At 39.2% G+C, this 19203-nt stretch overlaps 1 protein-coding gene across 1 annotated transcript in view; it reads right to left on the bottom strand.

The window, feature by feature from the left end:
* Positions 1–4207: 4207 nt before the first annotated feature.
* MEOX2 (mesenchyme homeobox 2) overlaps positions 4208–19203 on the bottom strand; it is a 71556-nt gene continuing 56560 nt past the window's right edge. Inside the window, exon 3 of the mRNA XM_073329551.2 lies at positions 4208–5525. Coding sequence (XP_073185652.1) covers positions 5301–5525 — 225 coding nt within the window. The 3' untranslated portion in view covers positions 4208–5300. The remainder of the gene's footprint in view (positions 5526–19203) is intronic.

Genomic DNA, 19203 nt, shown 5'->3' with positions numbered 1-19203 from the left:
ATTCAAAGAGAAATACCAGGCTTTCCTGTTTTTCCAACTCCCAATTGTTTTTTAAACTTTGAATGAACTATCCATTGAACTGTACTAGTTGAATAAACTAAAATGAAGAAAAATTCTCCCTGCAATTGCTGAAGAGGCTACTGTAGCTCTAAAGCTGGTTTAGCAGGTCAATAAACACTGGTTCCAGATGCTTAGCAAGTGACTTCCTCCAGTTCAGTGGTCTGACTTTCTTTAAAACTTGGCAGCAAACATGTATCACTTAATATATTTTGCATTTAATTTAAATTATTTTAATAACTAATAAATGTACACCTCTATACATTTCAAATTTAATTTAAATTAAAAGAACGGTTTTTTTTTTTTTTTTTGCTAACAGTAATCAATTTTCATTCATTCTGAATGTGGCACTGATTATTTCTGAGTATTTTTGGCATTTACCAATATTCTGAGAAGGAAGAGAAAACCAGAAATGGCGAGTTAGTAGTGTGGTATAAATTTGATGGGAGAAGATACCATTTTTTTCCTTAATACATTGATGTGGTTTTTTTTAAATACTGTAATAGGAGACTGACATTCCTTGAATATTTTTGTTGTACTGGTGACACTGATAAGCTCTGATTGTGCTGTCCAACAGCCCTGATTAACAGATATAAATTACTATTATATCTATCCCCCACTGTGCAGCCTTCACCAGTAAATGCCCTCAAAGCATGAAAAAACCCAGTGTGCCCGAAAAACAAAGTGAATTTAAGTAAATATACCATAAAGCAAATGAATGCTAACCAAGATATCTCCACACACATACAATAGCACATATAAAATTCTCCCTTTCAAGCCATATAGCACATAACTGGTTAAATATCACTCTTAAAAAATTCCAGAATCTTATATCTTAAACACTGCATGTACTCGATTTGTGCCAGCTTAAATACACATTCACTCAAGAGACATAAGTTGACTAAAGCCAGGAAATTTGAAAGGAGGCTCAAGCTGACATTTTGTCCTTAACTTATACTATGGCAGCTCCCACAAACCATAAGGGTGCAATGTCTTCAGATGCAGGAAAGCTAATTAGTTAGTGGGTAGAGCCAGGGACAGAAAACCAGTTCTGCTGGGTTCCATTCCAGATTCTGCGATTGAATGGCTGTGTGATCTTGGAAAAGTCACAATCTATGTGCTTCATCTTGTCCATCTGTAAAATAAAGACTTACCTCTCACATACATAGTATGGTTAAAATGCTAAGTGTACTTAATCCTGCCCTATAAACTAGTGGGCAGATAGACTAGCTAGGGAAAGTAAAAATAAAACCTCAAATTAAGTTCAAACCAAAGCCCTGGTCTCAGGGCTGGCATAATTAACACAAAAGAGCCCCCTTTCTGCTAATTTGAGCATAAGCTTTCGTGAGCTACAGCTCACTTCATCGGATGCTGTAGCTCACAAAAGCTTATGCTCAAATAAATTGGTTAGTCTCTAAGGTGCCACAAGTACTCCTTTTCTTTTTGCAAATACAGACTAACACGGCTGTTACTCTGAAACCTTTCTGCTAATATTTACATACACACTTATCTTTACGTACTGTGTGTAACCTCACTCACTTCAATGACCACATCTTTGCAAAACCAGGAGATTCAAAGAAAGAGCAAAGCAGCCCAGTACACTTGTTCACACCCAGCAGAGGCCTTGCCAACATTCAGCAACCCCTTTCCTGGGGGCTGCCACAACTACAACCCGTGTGTTTTTACAGCCTCACTCCAGGTCACTCATGTGATAGGCAGGGAAGTGGATTCTTCCTGTAACCCCTTCTATGCTGGGGCTCAAGGAGTATCATAAGCCTTGAACTGAAAGTACTGCGTAATGGCAGTGTACGTGGTCAATTGTTTTTAAAACATACAATGCAGGTTCTTTTGTCTGCTGCTCCCTATGATCATGGGGGAAGTTCCCTAACCCTTCTCCTTCTGTTGTCATTATTGGATCCCTGGAAGCTCTGGTGAATCATTCACAATAATTAATGATAGCTGGGACGGCGCAGTTTTGAAATGGCAGCTACGGCATCAAAGTCATTTAAGTTGTATGGACAAATGTAGCATGGCTAGAAGTGCATTTCGGTGGGTTTTCCAGTTGTTGCCAGTGATGTGCTTAACAGTCATGGTGCTGAACTCTATGAATTGAGAAACAGATTATTACAGAAGTTTTAGCCAGAATGTGCCAGGTCCTTGGGCAGGTATGACTGGAGGAGGAGGGTGCAAGGAGCCTTCCCTATTTTTTTTGTACCTTTTGTGCAAGGGCCAGACACAGTATCAAGCTCTGCATTTGGTGAGGCCGAAGGACTGCTCCCTCCAATACCCTGATTGGTGCAAATCACTCCTGAGGCCTGCGTTTATCCTGTAGCAATTGGCCTTCAAACTTCTCCGAACGCTGGTCATAGTATTATTTATACAATCCGGACCTTTGTGTTTAAAGCGTTACACATTATTTTAAAATGCGTGGCCCTATCCTGCCAACTCTGTGGCACATGCTCTGTGGACACTGTACACGTGTCCTACTGACTTCATACTTCGATCAGACAGAGGGATGGCATATTTCATGTTGGCTTAAAAAAACATATCTGAGTATCAGTTTTTCTCTCACTAGACGTAATATGTTGTTACTAGCCATCACCTTTTAGAATTTGGAGTAATGGGATGAAATTAAGGAACAGAAAATGAATCTCCTTAATGTCAAGACAGTCTTCCTGGCAGTGAGATCACTATGAGTCAGATTCTGCCACCCTTAATCACATTGGATGCTACCTTCCTCTGCAAGTGTCCCCACCAAAATCAATGGAGCTCGTCACAAAGTAAGGTACTAGTCAGTGTGATGGGGTGGCAGAAACTGGTCCTACATCGCTTATTATTATTTTTGCACTGCCTAAAGTGTGCTGGGTTTTTTAAAGAGCAAAATACAAGAGACTGTCTCAATCCTGAAAAATGTGCAGTCTAATTTTAGACATATATGAATGACAGCAATGAACAGTTGTGGGGAGAAAAGGCACAAGGAAAGATGAAGGTCAGAATAAGAGTATGCTTTTACTCTGGTTCATTATTTGCATGTAATAATGGAATTGATGTGTATTTTTTTTTTTATTATTTCCTCCTTATCCAACTCCATCTAAATCATTTTGTGTGGTGAGGGCATTTGATAGATATAGGGTAATTTTATGATCCGTTAGGCTCTATAGGGGAATACTAAAATGTGAAATAGTCTCCCAAAGGAAGTTGTGGATGCTCCATCACTTGGACATTTAAATTAGACTGATCACAAGACTAGTTAGTGTGTAATAGTGAACAAACCTGAGTTAGAAAGGAATTGGGCTAGAAAAGTTCTTGATCATGTTTAGGATTCTTTTGATTCACGTGACTGTTAATCAGTAAATGTTCATTGGTAGTTAGTTTGAAGACTTCTCTTTGGATGCTCTGGCTTATTTTATTATTTTCATCCCCATTAGAAGAGGTATGTTGGCCAATAACTTTATGTCTTGAACAGCTTTATTTTATAAAGGCAAGGTAATGCAAGTTTACATAACCTTCCTGGGCAGTTACCATTTTTTCTCTCCATTTCCACAACGTATGACTAGCCTAGGATGGAACTAGGCTGTTCTCAATGATGGCAGATGACAGAACAAGAAGCAAGGGTTTCAAGTTGCAGTGGGGGAGGTCTAGGTCGGATATTAGGAAACACTATTTCACTCAGAGGGTGGTGAAACACTGGAATGGGTTACCCTAGGGAAGTGGTGGAATCTCCATCCTTAGAGGTTTTTAAGACCCGGCTTGACAAAGCCTTGGCTGGGATGATTTAGTTGGTGTTGGTCCTGCTTTGAGCAGGGGATTGGACTAGATGACCTCTTGAGGTCTCTTCCAACCCTAATATTCTATGACAAAATATCCCTTTAATGTTTGCCTCAGATCTTGGAAAATGGTTTAATGTGTCCTTGTTGTTCTTGGCTGAAACCATCATTAGCTGAGGGTTGCTTTTTCCTGCTAAAGGAAGGAGTTTCCCAAATGGATCAAGATAGAAGGTTTATCCAAGATCAAGTTTAAGTTTGAAAACATAGATTTATGTTGCCCAAAGCAAAACACAGTTTAGAAGGAATCGTGAAGCTAGAGCTGCTTAGCACTTTTAAAGGAACACTTTCAAGTTTCCCATTAAATCACTATAGGCAGACCAGAATTATTTAAAAAGGATCATTTATTAAACATTTTTTCTTTACAAAGTACAATCAATGTTTTGTTAGATTTGATTTTTGGTGTTCGCCTGTATGTACACACAAGTCTGTAACGTGTCTTGAATTTACACTTGGGACATAGTATCAGAGTTATCATCATAATTTTGATTTCTACCAACATAAGCAGCCAACTCAACTTATCAGCTGGTTTTAAAATCAGAAGATGAAGAAACAATACTTCCGCTGAATGCTTCCCAATATACTCAACAAGGATGTAGAAGTAACGTATACATTTTTAGGGGTGGGGTGGTGGAAATAAATTCTTAACACGAGTGGAACATGATGTTATTTCTGGCAGGTCACTGGACTATCCTTATGATCCTAAAAATCATTCTGGCAGTTATAAGATAAGAAGAATTGAGGAGCAAGGTAAGTTTAATAATACCCTATTAGCAGCAGTTGAGAGTAAATGCAACATAAGGTTTGTTTTGTCTGTGGTACAAGGACGTGCCCTATCAGACACTACAGTATTGTTCTTTACTTGAACACAAGTGTCTACATGTATTGTCTGTTTTTGGGACAACAAAACAAAAATAAAGAGACAAGAAGCCGTTTATCATCATGAGTGATTATTGCCATCAGCTAATATTAATGCATTACTAAAATTAGTGAAGACAGGAAAATGCTGTAAGATAAATATTTACAGAGTTAAAATAAGTTTCTTATCCACTAGACAGTGATTTTGTGGCACTGTGGTTTTTCTGAATATAACCTCTGTTGAAAGCAATGTAATTTTCAGTGCAAGCTAAAGCAAAAATACCTGCCCGCTGTCCATAAACATGACAAACAAATCTGGAATGTTCAAAGCAAGTTCATCTTCTGCTTCCCACTCTTGAGGCACCTCTAAGACATGGCACTTACTGTAAACCATCTAAAAAAATCAAGAAAAGCAGACACAATAAGCTTGAATTTTTAATAACCATTTTTTTTTAAAAAATCACTGCCAGAGTCACTTGCATAAGTAAACGATGCCCGGGGAAGGCGTGCCATCATAGCATTTCTTTCCTGAGAACGGAGCTGGGATCCTCTCTTTGTGTATCATAAGTGTGCGTGCTCAGAGCTGTGATCACTATCATGGCTGTCATCGTTCGCTAGTGAGTCCCCCGTGTGCTGGAGGCCGGCTGCACCAATTCCAGAAAGCTCTGAGGGAAGCAGTGTGCCCTTTTTCACATTCACTAGTTCCTTTTCCCGGGCTGCTGCCCCTTGCTGGCCCCCTTTTACCCGCTTCCATTTCATTCGTCTGTTCTGGAACCAAACTTTTACCTTAAAAATAAGAACAAAGACATGGTCACTGAGAGCTAATGATGTTATCTGTAACACTAAAATAATAGCATCATGTGTTATTTGTGTAGCACCCGACAGGATGCTAGTTTCTTTACAGAACAAATACAAAAGCAACTTGCCTTCTCCAATGAGCTGAGAGACTAATTTTAGACATGAAGTAAAACGTGAGGGTAAGGAACAATAGGGGAAGGAATTGGACAGTGAATTCTCAAACTGTGGGTTGTGACCCCATTTTAATTGGGTCGCTAGGGCTGGTTTAGACTTGCTGTGGCTCGGATTGAAGCCCGAGCCCCGCCGCTGGGAGCCGAAGCCGAAGCCTGAGGGATTCAGCCCTCGGTTGCAGGGTTCAGGTTACAGGCCCCCTGGCTGGGGCTGAAGCCCTTGGGTTTCAGCTTTGACCCCTTCCCCACTCAGGGCAGTGGGGCTCAGGCTTTGGCTCTGGCTCCGCCACCCCAGGCGGTGAGAATCAGGCAGACTCAGGCTTTGGACCCCCCTCTGGGGTCGTGTAGTAATTTTTGTTGTCAGAAGGGGGTTGCGGTGCAATGAAGTTTGAGAACCCCTGGAACAGTCATAAGTTAATATGGTTACATGAAATACTTAGCACTACTACAGTGCCTTCCAGTGGAGGATCTCAAAGCTCCCTAGAGACATGTATACATTAACACTCTTGTGAGATAAATATCATCCCCATTTTACACATGAGGAAACTGAGGCCAGGGAAACGACATACACAAATTAATAGAGAGCTCAGAAAATAACCTCTCTCTTCTATGTTATTTACAGTTTTGTGCCTTAACACGGAACCACGCTTTTCCTTCCTATTTTTTTTACATCTTTTTCTAAGTATTTTTTCAGAATCTGCCAAGTACTTGGGAAAACGGACAATGAAACAAGAAATTTTCATTCAAAAACAAGAATATGGAAGAAGAAGAAACAACTGTACATTTTTTTTTTTTTACCGGTCACTTCCAATTTCAATGCCCCCTCTCAAGCCTTTCCCCGATGTATGCAAGGCCATGTTAGAAATTTTTTAATAGTAAATATTGATAATGACTTCCCTTTTTGGCTCACATACGTATTACTATAATCCCTGCTGTTAGCTTCCTTTTTGGTACAAGAGGATACTTGTCTCCTGCAAATCTGGTGTGCTACTAAGCACTGCAAACTGCAGGCAATCTACTTTTAAAATTGCCCACAGACTGAGAGAGACATGAGAACTCTTATCCATATATCAGATCAGATCCTCCGTTGATTCTAAATCAGCATATGCCATTGACATTGAAAGTAAATTTATTTTATGAAAATGGAAGAAGAGGGAAAAAATAGTTATTTTAAAACCCTTAGAGTTACTGCTGTAATGGAGTGTCCCAAACGTATCTTTGGGTCTCTTTTAACATGAAAGTTCTACAGAAAATTCTACAACATGAGGTAACTTCTCACTTGGAAAGGAAGTGAGAGCTTGGAATGCTGATGTCTCCTCTGCAGTGATAAGTGGAATATATTTTAGAGCTTTGAAAGTAATGCCAAGGAGTTGTCACAGCAGGACACATTGTACAACATCAGTAATAGAGCCACAAATGGATGTTTTGAGGAATTTATGTTGTATGTCCAGGAAATCTTACAGGCTTTAGCCTTTAACATTATTTTGAATGATACATTAGAATTGTACAGCAACAGAATTGATGTTTAAAGTCACATTTTTTTCTATTTATTTACTGTACTCACGGTGTTGTGTTAAAACTAATCTGAGCTCTTAAAGCCAATCAGTTGGGAATACAGCAAAATTATTCTAGGTTGGTTAACAGCTCCAAATCCATGCACATCCTTTTCTTTAGGCTACTCATCAAAGGCAAAAGAATCTGGCTAGTAAAGTCAAATGAGTGTAAAGGGAAGGTATTTATGACTGGCTGCTATGATGTTGGGAATTATCATGGAAGTCTCTGATATATGGCCTGAGTATGAAAGCAGTGTCTTCATAAAAACACAATATTTGTACTGTACTTACAGCTCTTTATGGGAAGTTACAGATGTCATTTTTTTACAGTGAAGTTCCCCTTGTGAAAGACACTACAGCACTGGTGCCAAACACTGTAATAAACCTGTAGCATTTGGAGCTATGGAGCTGATCCAAAGCTCACTTAAGTCAATGGGAATCTTCCCACTGAGATATAAAAAAGATGCTCTCAGGATATTTTTGCAGCTCTAAGAGATCAATAAATATGCTATAGTGTCAAAAGTGTATCACAGTATTCAACTTGTTTTGCAGAAACCACTCTTTGCATAATGTCTTATCTATCTGCTTTGGGCAAAATCATTTACTATCCTGCACAGTTCAGGCTGTATGTGTGTAAAAAATTGTTGCAAGTAGACCATTGCATTGCCCTTTTCAAAATCCTAGTACTATTTGGGAGGCCCAAAGCTCTAGGGGCAAAATAATCAGTGAAGCTGATGGTTCGACTAGACCCCCCCCCCCCAGCTACTCTTGCAAGCATGCGGAGATCAGGAGCAGTCATTAAGTGAGTGGAGGGGGAAAATGTGTGTGAGCAGATTGTTCCTTTTCAATCGTCAGGAGTGTGGGGAGCATATTGCCACTAACTTTCCACCACCCATGATGTTCCTCTGCCTGAAGTAGTTTTAGTAGTATGCATGGAACCAGGATTTGGCCCTTAGCACCAATGAAGATATTGTAAACATAGCTAGTGATAAAGAGCAGGTAAAGGAATACTTAGAATGACTTGATCCATACCAGATCATAAGCACTCACAAAATTAAACTTCTGGAGCCACCGACAATTCTTTTTAAATGAAGAGTGATTGAAAACTTGGAAAGAATCAGAAGACTGAAGAAAAGCAAGTGAAGAACTAAACCTATCTTCAGAAAATAAATGAGAGTGATCCTGGCAATTGTGACTCCACAAGTTTAACTTCCATTGCTAACATCCCAGGACATATATTAAGAGGAAAGAACACTTAGGATTGTCAATTTAGAAGAAAACATACAAGAGAGATTTTGTATAATAAAATCAGTCTGTGAAAATTAATTCAAATAGATTTGGATATTAATACAGTCATATAAACTTAAAATGGGCAGAAGCAGTATAAAATAAACTAAGGTACTAATAAACAGCCATATATCAAGCTGGGAGCAGGTGTCTAATAGGGTAGCACAAAGTGTTAGCTCTTGTCTTCTTTAATATCCCCAATAATGTTTTGGCAGAGCAAGAAACCGCCACATTAACAAGAATCAAAGATGAGTGGGAGGTGTTGGGAAAACCACTAACAACAGAAAAATGCAAACAGATTTAGAGGTTGGAGATACGTGCAGGCTATAAATAAATGAAACTGAACTTGGAAATACTCCAGCTAATACATCTGGGGAAAAACACTTCACAACATAGAAACATGGGAAGAAGTAATGCTGAAAGAGACCTAGGAGTGATAGTAGACAGCAAATTAGAGATGAGGTTGTCATAGGATGTAGCAGTTAAGAAAAAAAAAAGCATAGATAGTGACATGGTTGCCTACGTAGAGAAATTATAGCCCTGTTCTGTCAGGCTTTGGTGTTCCTGCACTTGGGATAATGCATTCATATTGGGGCACTTTGTTTTCAGAAGAACATAGAAATTTGAAGCTGTTTACAGACATTCACCAATCAGTGATAAGGAGCGTGGAGAGACTGATTTATGAAAATAGATTAAAAAGAGCCAGATAGATACTGCTTGGCTAAACAATGACTTGGAGTAGGCCGAGAGGGGAGCACACACATATAACATTCTACAAACATTTGAAGCCTATTCACACCAAGATATGAGATAAATTATTTAGGACAGTATGAGAAAGTATAACTAGGAATAAGATGATGAAATTAAGAAAGGTTGAATAGCTGTGACATCTAAGCTAAGTGGTGGAGAGCCCTGTCTCGTGGGGAACGAAAACTTGACTGGACAAACCTTTTGTAAATGTACTATAGGGAGCTATCCTGCATTGTCAGGAAACAGACTGGGTAACCCTAATGGTTCTTTATTTTCTCTAATTTCTATGACTGTGTTAGAATTTTATTATGAAAGTGAAGGGGAAAACAATGGAAAGACAAATACCTTCAAACATAATAGGACCTAATTCGGAGGTTGTGTTTAAGTTGAGGTGTAAATTGGTAAGTGGCTGTAAGACTAAGGAAATAAATATGCCTGAGGGAGTCTTCATTGGTGTAACATACACATACACAGGACTGGAAAAGTGCAAATTAAACCAATTGAGACTTCCCTCTTCATCTGCCTTAGGGCAAAATTCAGAGTTGATGTATAAAGTCGTGTAAATTGCCCCTACTCCTTACATTCAGTAATTTTCCCTTAGACCTACTTTATATCTGTTCCAGCAGTGTGTAAAAAGAGGCTAAGAAGCTGCAATTTAACACCAAGCAGCTGGAAGAAAGTGGAAGTTGAAGTACAATTGAGGCAATGTAATTACACCTCTTCTTCAAGCTTCTCAACTGCATGAGATCAGGCCCAATTCTGATCTGAACTGTTGACTTCCATGGGAGAGCGCTAGGCCCAATAACTAGTGAACACTAGCAAGTGGGACAGCAAAAAGTCTATTCACCATTTATATCCGATGTAATCCCTCAAAATGCAGTTTAAGTAGTGCTGGCCCTCTTTACAGGGGTGAATTTAATCCCCAGTGCTCCTGTGAGGTGAGTATGTATTACTTGCTCCATTTTACAGGCCGAGTTTAACATCTGGTGCCAAATCTCTACTATTTAAGGCAGTCAGCTTAAAAAAAAGACAGATTTGTAACTATTTAGAACTGCAATAACTGTGTTAATGGTTCATTAATGATGATAATAAATAATCTGCGTCTCTGAGGCAAAGTTACCTTGTTAAATGATTAACCCAGATAACTTCAAATGTAGAAATATTTTTCTTGTTTGGTAAAAACTAGTAAAATATATATGCTAAAAACGAAGTGTAATGAGATACAGAACTAAAAATAATTGCAATTCATTTTGATTTTAATTTTCTCAATCTACTTACTACACGAAGTGCCATTAATCTTACTTGCTCTGCTAAATGAGAGAACACTTTATAACTGAAGACATTCAGACACAGAAAATACGTATAGTATTGAAAGGCCTTTAGGACCTGATCCAAAGCTCAGTGATGGCGATGAAAGTCTTTCCATTGACTTCAACAGGTTATAGCTCAGGCCTTTAATGCTCATGTGCTAATAATAATATGAGAAGGGCTTTTCACACGCTATTTCCTCTAGAGATCAGATTCAGATATCTGAAATCTGAACTTCCTTTGGATTTTGTGAACAGTAAATAATGGGAGGGAAATAGGTACTGATACATGATCCAGCTACATTTTAGTACTAGGCAGGAAGTGTGAAGAATTTTGAGTGTCAATTCATTGTAATTCACGGAAGCCAACGCTTTTCAAACATACAGCACCTTTGAAAGTGTTAAGTGTCTTGCTTGAAATGTCATACTGGGTATACTGAAAAGGAAGGGGGATGCAGGCAGCCAGAGCAAGTTGAAGTAAACCTTGTGGGGGGGGGGGGGAAGGGATGAGGGAACTGGATAGAACTACAGCAATTTAAAGCTACAGCATTCAGTCTGTATGTTTGAAATAGCCTATTAAGTGCAGTGTGTCCAAATATAATTATTAATACCTACTATTGTGAAGCTTGATCCTATAGGTTGCTGAGTATTCCTGTGAGGTGCACTCAACTCCCAGTGACTTTAGAGGGAGTTGAGGATAATTAGTACCACCCAGGAATATGTGCTTAAAAATATAAGACAAGATATTTTATGTGTACTTTTCCCCCTCTCTATCTTTCTCTCTATATAATATAACTGCAAACAACACACACACTGTATATAGCTCAATTTAATGTGTAGAGTATATATATAGGGAATGAAGGGAAGGGAAATGAAGGGCTATGTTATAGCAGCCATTACAGCATTAGCAACTATTTCTAAATCAGCAATTATGGGGTGGTCTATTAGGCACATCTGCTCATTGGCATGAAAGTCTTTCCATTAGTCGACAAGTTGTTTAGCATTTACGTCTCCCAGACTGATGATTAAGCTGTTGCTTAAATAGGTTGAGGACCATATGACCGTGTGTTGAGCATCTCCTTGGGAGCAGACACCAAAAAGAAATGTTTTGCTATGGCTGATTTATTTTAAGGAATACTCCACAGTAATCAGGGGGCAGGATGCAATATGAAGGGCTGGAAATTGATTTATTGTTTCAGTGGTGTAGCACTATTGTTAATAGCAAATACTTGTGAAAGGCCAGAGTTTTACCTACTACCAAAGGGCCAAATTCTCTGCTGTCTTCCACCCATTCAACCTCAATAGGATCATGTGATGTGAAACCGGTATGGCTTTTAGGCCCCAGTTCAGCAAAGCATTTGAACATATGCTTAAGACCACCCCTATTCAGCAAAGCATTTCAGTGTATGCTTAACTTTAAGCAAGGGCCTAAATTCTATTGACATCAATAGGTCTTAAGCACATCCTTAAATGCTTTGCTCAATCAGGATGGATGGCTAAACTGGGACTTAAGCCTTCTGTGTTGACACAGAAAAGTCTAACTGATGGCCGTTTCCTTCAAAAATGAACTTTGCAGAAAAATAATATTTTATCTTAGTTTCTGAAAAATAGTATGTGACTCTGCCTGTGATTAAACTGTATGACTTTCTTACCTGCACTCAACCCATTCATAGGTCTCCAGCAAATAGCCACTTTTTCTTTTAAAACAAACAAACAAAAAAACTAGCTTCTCACTGGGATGCCCAACCCTGCTAGGTGCCAAAATAGTGGATTTTAAAGTTGTGACATTTTTATTTATAGAAAAGCTATTCTGAATCTGTCTAAAATATGTTAGTTAGGATTTTTCCTTTCCATCAAAGTCTTGCACAGTTAGACTCATGGTAGCTAAGGCTTTACTGGTGCAGGGACATGGAAAGTAGTCACACTATAAAAAAGTTAAACATTTTAAACACAGGTTTCTGCAAAATATGTGACGTATACAAACTACATGATAAGTGAGCTAAAGGTTTTACTGGCATTGGTTTGAGATGACCTGCGTAACTTGTGAATGACTTTAAGACTCATGAGTAATGCACCCATCCCAAACTCATACCAATAAAACCATTATGCCACACTGCCCCATCATTTCTTGTACACATGCAATACAAATGCACATCTCTCAGAGCCCCAAATTCTGTGTGAAGCATTATACCTAACTTATGTAGCAAGAACTCCAGACTTAGATAGTATAGTCCTTTCTCCTGTCATTAGCCCTCTCTGTATCCCTTCTATTTATTTATTTTGATGGTAAATTCAGTTTATTTTACACTTTAGATTTTTGTACTGAATATTCATAAGTGCATAGCAGCAACTGTTGAGAAAAAGCTGGAGGTTTTGGCAGATGGATAATGGACAGGTGGGACTTTTGGCACCCAGGAAAGCGTGGGAGATGGCTTTGGTTTTTGTTACTCAAAGGCAGCTTTGGGTACCGGAAAGCTGATGCATTCTGCTCCTTCTCTCCTACATTTGGGCAGGGGTGGAGGGGACTTAACATTTCAGAGGACGGCAGTGATTTAACTACTTCATTACCAATGCCAGAAATCCTTGACAGCAACCATCAACCCCGCTACGCTCCACCCTGATAAATGCCACTTCATCCAACTATGATCTTCAACATTTAATTTCATAGCTTTTCATAGCTAAAATGATCATCAGTGAAATAGTTAATCTTGACTTTTTAAAATGTCCTAGTTCGACTTTAGCGTTACCCCACACTGAACAGAATGGGGTCGTTCATGCGCTATTGTTTGCATTCACAGGCAGACGTTGCGGTGTGGGTTTTACATTGAGTTCCTTTTTTGTTGTTTGTAATCTTGGGGGTGTTCGCTGCGGGTGTTGCCACAAGGCAGCTTTGTGCTCTCCCTGCCACCATGCATTTTCACAAGGGCCTGTCACAATCTAGTTCGTATAGTGTACTTCTGTATGTACAGTACAGTCACTGCACTATATCAGGATTTGCTACATTAGTTGAAGTTGCGAGTTTGGTTTTCTGAAGTTACTGCTGTTCAGACTAAGTAAAAATTGCTTACGCATAATCTGAAAAATCTGTTGGTGGGACAGAGTCATTTTAGACAATACGGCACTGATTCATCTTGCGCAGACATTTACACCTGTGTGGAGAAAGTGTACAATAAAGTGCTTCTACGGGTGTAAGTGGAGAATTCCAGTTTGCTAGCATTTCACAGCCAGTTAGCACAGATGAAAATGACTCATAAATGCAAGGCAATGGGGAATCAGGACTCAGGATTCTTGGAGGAATATGCTCACTTTGCTCTATGATGACAGTTTAGTACTAAAGGAGGGAAGTGCCAAGGAACCTGACAACTCTGCAGACCTCTTAGGCTCCACAGCTTGGGAAGCCTTCGCATAGGCCACGAAGGAAAAACCCTAATTTCCGTTCAGTTTAACCGTCTCCACAGCTCATTCCTTCAAAACTGGAGGAATTTTCTTGACTTTCAAAGCAGGCCAATCTTGTATCTTTGATAGTAAATTGGCTGCAGAGTCAACATCCAGTCTTTTACAGCTGGCGTGGCTCAGAAAGCTGCAGCTATTTTCAGCTGGACCAGGCCCAAAGAATACAAATGACCATCTAAATGGATGCTACATTTTATAAGTACCTAGCATAACAAATAGCTCTTTTCCTCCATATATAGCCACTAGGATCCATAAGTGAATCTCCAAAGATACTTAAAACAAAAAGTTTCAGAAATGTGTTGTTTCAGTTTTTGTTCTGTTTGATTTTTAGACTGACAAAACGTGTCACTTTTCTTAGAACTCAACTGTGATGTTAAGTCATCACTTTCCAAAGGTGCAGTACAGAGCAATCACCTCTCCAGCTGGAACTTCTAGGGAAAGTAGCTTCTATGCCAACCTCAAAAAAAAAAAAGGACAGTTTGTGCTTCCTTTTGGTCCTGGCCAAGTCTACTGAGAGACGCGGGATTATGTGGGAGGACACCCACGGGCCTACCTCTTCCCCAACACCTTTGCACAAAGCTAGCTTTAACAGAAGCATTGGCTGAACAATCCTTGAATTTTGGGCCAAATCGCATCATAAGCTGACTGGCACAGGCAGACCACTCTGCTTGCCCAGAACCCCACTGAAGGTAATTGGTCTCCGCGCAGATGTAAGGGTCTGTCCATGGCTAGCAGTTGGAACCTTGAGCTCCACTGAAGCACTGGAATTTTTGAAAATAAGGTCTCCCATTGTGAATGAATTATAACCAGTAACTCCACTCCCAATTTATATAGCAAAAGTAAATTCATCATTTGAAGTTTCACCATAAACTTTTGTTTAAAAAGTAAATAATTACTCGAGTCAAAATTATGTATTAAATTACCCATTAGATATATTTTAGGTTTCCAGGAGCATTTCTTTCTACAGAAGAAAGAAATTATGGAATTACTGTAGCAATGCTCTTCTGTAATTATTTTACAGACAAACATAAAAGTATCACTAGATTTTATTTTATTTTAAGGGTATTATTTTAAATAAAACAAACAATCCAGAGGAATGCAGGCCAACCCCATCCCTAGGCTTCAGAGCCCAGGCTCCAGCCCAAGTCGTAATGTCTATGCAGCTATCCATAGTGCCATAGCACAAGCCCCGCAAGCCCAAGTCTGCTGACCTGGGCACGGAGACTCGCTGCCGTGGGCTGCTGCTCACCACACAGACTCAAATTTTATAGCATATGTGGACATTGCTGAATAAGTGGAAGTATGGAATGAGCATTTGACTTTCAGACAAGATTCGACAATACGGTATATGAGACTGATATTGATGAACTATGTTAAGGTGGTCCTTACTCCAGAAAATCAACACTGACTTTGTTTAGAAAGGTTGTTTGGTTTGAGTAAGGATTGCAGGATCCCACACTCAGTCTTGAGATGCTGAAAAGGATTTTAACCAAGTATAAATAGCCATTTGTTACTACGAAGTGAGGTGACCTTTGTTTGGAGGACACCACTGTAATGGGGATTTTCTATTATTGTTTATTATTTGTATTGCAGAAGCACACAATAAAAAAGCACGAATCAGGACGACAGCCCCACTGTGCTAGATACTGTACATATACTGCCCCCATTTATATGATAATGCATTGTTTGCCTACCTTTCCTGTAGAATTAAACATTAAAAAGGCACCTCTTTTGACATTCCTATTTATCTACTCATGGAACTACTGGCACCACTTCATAAATTGACAGACTAAAGACTTTCATTAGGTAGAACTCAGACAAGAGAGCATAAAGCCCTTCTTTATTTTAACAAACTGTTTTCCTCATCACCTACCAAGAAACACTGATTCTGGGTATTTTCTAAGTGATTGATGGATTTTGGGCAGATATTGGGACTTAAGGTTAACTAGCAAAAAATAAGCCCTCCTCAGTGGAATTTAATCGGACTAGGTGGGATTTTCCATTTACATTGGCAAATAGAAGCATTACGTATTTGAACTGTTTATTCCGGTAACCTTAGCTAGCTTGAAGAACTGCAACGTTGCTCCTTTGATTAGCTCTGTGCAAAAAAAGATCTTGTGAGGTGGAAAGATCTCCCACTCTTTCTATATTTGGCAGGATCGACCCTATAAAAATGTCCATTTTGCCACACCTCTTATACCCCACTGCAGCTGCTTCCTCTCCTCATCCCACAGTGAGACTTTAAAAAATTTGGATGGTGCCTTCTCCAAGTTTATCTGGATGGACAAAAAAGCCAAGAATGTGCTTGTCAAGGTTACAAATATCTAGGGACCTAAGAGATTTTTATACTAACTGGCTCTTCAGAATACATAGAGGCCTGCCAGCTGAAAATTATTAACTGCTGGCTGAGTAGAGATTGGGAGTGCACTCTATAGGCGATGGAGCAGCAATTATAGGCACCTATATTGAGGGAATTTTTACAGTGTGATAATAGAGCCACCATATGTGTTTTAAATGCTCTTGAAGTGCACTCTTAATATCTGGGACTTTGAGATGTCGAAGTAATTTTCTTTGATACTCCTCTCTTGAAACCCTCAATGATATTTATTTTTTGTTAGGGTGCCATACAAATCACGCTCACTCCTGTTCCATGTTGACATTCTGAATAACATAGCCTAACATGCAAATAACAAAAATCAGGACTTGGCTCCTTCACACATTATTTTTTTTCTGAACATGTCCTTCCACCAGGAATTTATATTTGTGCTGACCTTAGAAGTTGTTTGGAAATTCAATTTGAGCCTTGCTTTGATGCTAGTAGGAAACTTGGCCACTCTTACATGGGCTTTTAAATACAGTAAAACATATGTTTTTCTATTGTTTGTTTTAAGTGCCAGAAAGGTAATTATGAAGTGTTGGGTGCTGATGTCCTGTTTAAGATGTAACGTATGGTAGAAATTATCATCATAGTCAAGAGGAAGATTGAGCTTTCCTAAGATAATGGGCCCCATGATTTATCTCACATCTGCCACATCTTGGGAACTAACTGAAAGAGGTAACTTTAGGATGACTGACAATATCTTTCCGCTGTTTATTTTTGCCTCTCTGACGCTGTACAATAATTTGATGTTTGCTTTTTTACTGAATCTTAGTAAAAACAACATATGTAAAGTAATTAATTCCATCAGTGGTTAATTCTGTTCACAAACATAATTTCTTGGTGGAGATGTTTAATACATCTAATACCCTCTGCTTTTTTTTCTTTGCTGCATTATCCAACATTAACATTTGATTGTCCATTTGCACACAGAATGTCATTCCCCCAAGGTCTGAAGACCTTTCAGATATAGATGGGTGTACAGCTGGGGTTGGCATAGGTGTTATAACCCACATCTTAACCTAGTCAGAGAGAGTGACTACCACATGTTGAACACCATTCTCCAGGGAAAATAGCCTTTGGCAGAAGTTTTGGAAAATGATAGTATATGCCACAAATGCCAATGTGACCAGCACAGTCACATCGTTCTCAGAAGTACTGCTCTATGCAGAGATTACTTCTGGAAACCAGGCCAAATGAGCTGGGCTACATGAGAATGTCTATCTTTTTATTTAGATTGTAGTCCTTTCTCTGAAGAGCTTATTTCCTAGTGTGTGTGTAAAGCACCCAGTACAACAGGCCCCTGATCTCAGTTGGAACTACTAGGTGCTACTGAGGTAATAATAACAACAACAACAATATGCTAGTGTGTGGATGCTGGTATGGTGTTAACATTCATTCAGTTAGCAATGGAATGGAATGTATTTAAGAATATTCTGATTCTGCACTGAAGAAATGAATGTTGATCTCACAGCAGTGTAATCCTGGAGTACGTTTGCTGAAGTCAGTGGAGCTGCAGTGATGTAAAACTAGTATGAGGGGAGAATCACGACTGTTGACTCCCTGAATTGCACTCTTGGAGGCTTTCATACAGTTTAGAAGTAGAAAGCCTGATTCTGGTCTTATTCACACCAGTTTTACACCAGGGTAATTCACCTGATTTCCATGAAGATGTCCCCAGTTTACAACAGTGGCAGTGACAGCAAAATTTGCCCCAATATAAGCAATTTTCAGAAAGCAAATGGATACTGGAATGTGCTGCTAGGTTTTCATTCCCTTGCCAATCATCTTTTTGTTGTGGACAACAGAGGACATCTTCAGTGCAGTATACGGCCCCCTCTTTCTTTCTGACTGAAAGGCATAAAGCTACAAGTCACGGTGCTGCTGTGTAAGTATTTCATGCAGAACCTTTAAAAGCTTTCCCTTCCTGATTGAAACTATCCAGGCCTTTGTGCTAGAATGCTAGGGAAGCACCAGCATTCCCAGCAGCCCAGGTGCCACATGTGATTAACAAGAAGGGTTATGCTCAGATGTTATGTGGATGGGTTCATTATAATTACTGAGAGGTGATCACAAGTATCAATGCCTAGCACTGACATTACACATCTGCTAAAAAGTATCCCCTCACATTCCTCTCCATGACTGTGTAGCAAAGGAAGTCTGAGGTTTTAATTTGATCTAGCAGTCTCAGAAGACTGCTTTTTCTCCCAATGAACTTCCAAAGACATATGTTCATATCTAGCTATCGCTGTACAGTATGTTGAAATAAAAACTTAATTTCCTTTGGAACACAGAATCATCTCATCATATGGTTTTGTCACACCACCCTATAATGCTGGGCTAATTCCACTGCTGTTGTAAGTAGGCACAACTTAATTGAAATCAGTTGGTTTACCCCACCAGTGGCGAACCAGTTAAAGGTCATCGTGGATTATTATTCAATATTTTATTTGTTGTTACTTATGAGGAAAAATCCATGTAGCACTGTAACTCAGTGTACATGCTTAGGCCATGTCTACACTAAAAAGTTAGGTCAACACAACTATGTCACTCATGGGTTTGAAAAATCCAAGCCTGACCCAGAAGAGGAAAAGGTGCAGGCTCCAACCTCAGGACATCTACCTGCAACTATGTCCAGCACAGAACAAGAGGGAGGGGAGTTGGCACAATATTTTTTTCTGTTTAGCCAGGATCTACACATACCATTTTAAACTGTATTGACCATTAAGAAAAACCATACACCTATTTTTGTAATTACTTATTTCCATT

The sequence above is a fragment of the Lepidochelys kempii genome, chromosome 2, assembly GCF_965140285.1.
Source record: "Lepidochelys kempii isolate rLepKem1 chromosome 2, rLepKem1.hap1, whole genome shotgun sequence".
NCBI lineage: Eukaryota > Metazoa > Chordata > Testudines > Cheloniidae > Lepidochelys > Lepidochelys kempii.
This window is presented reverse-complemented; position numbering and strand designations above follow the sequence as displayed.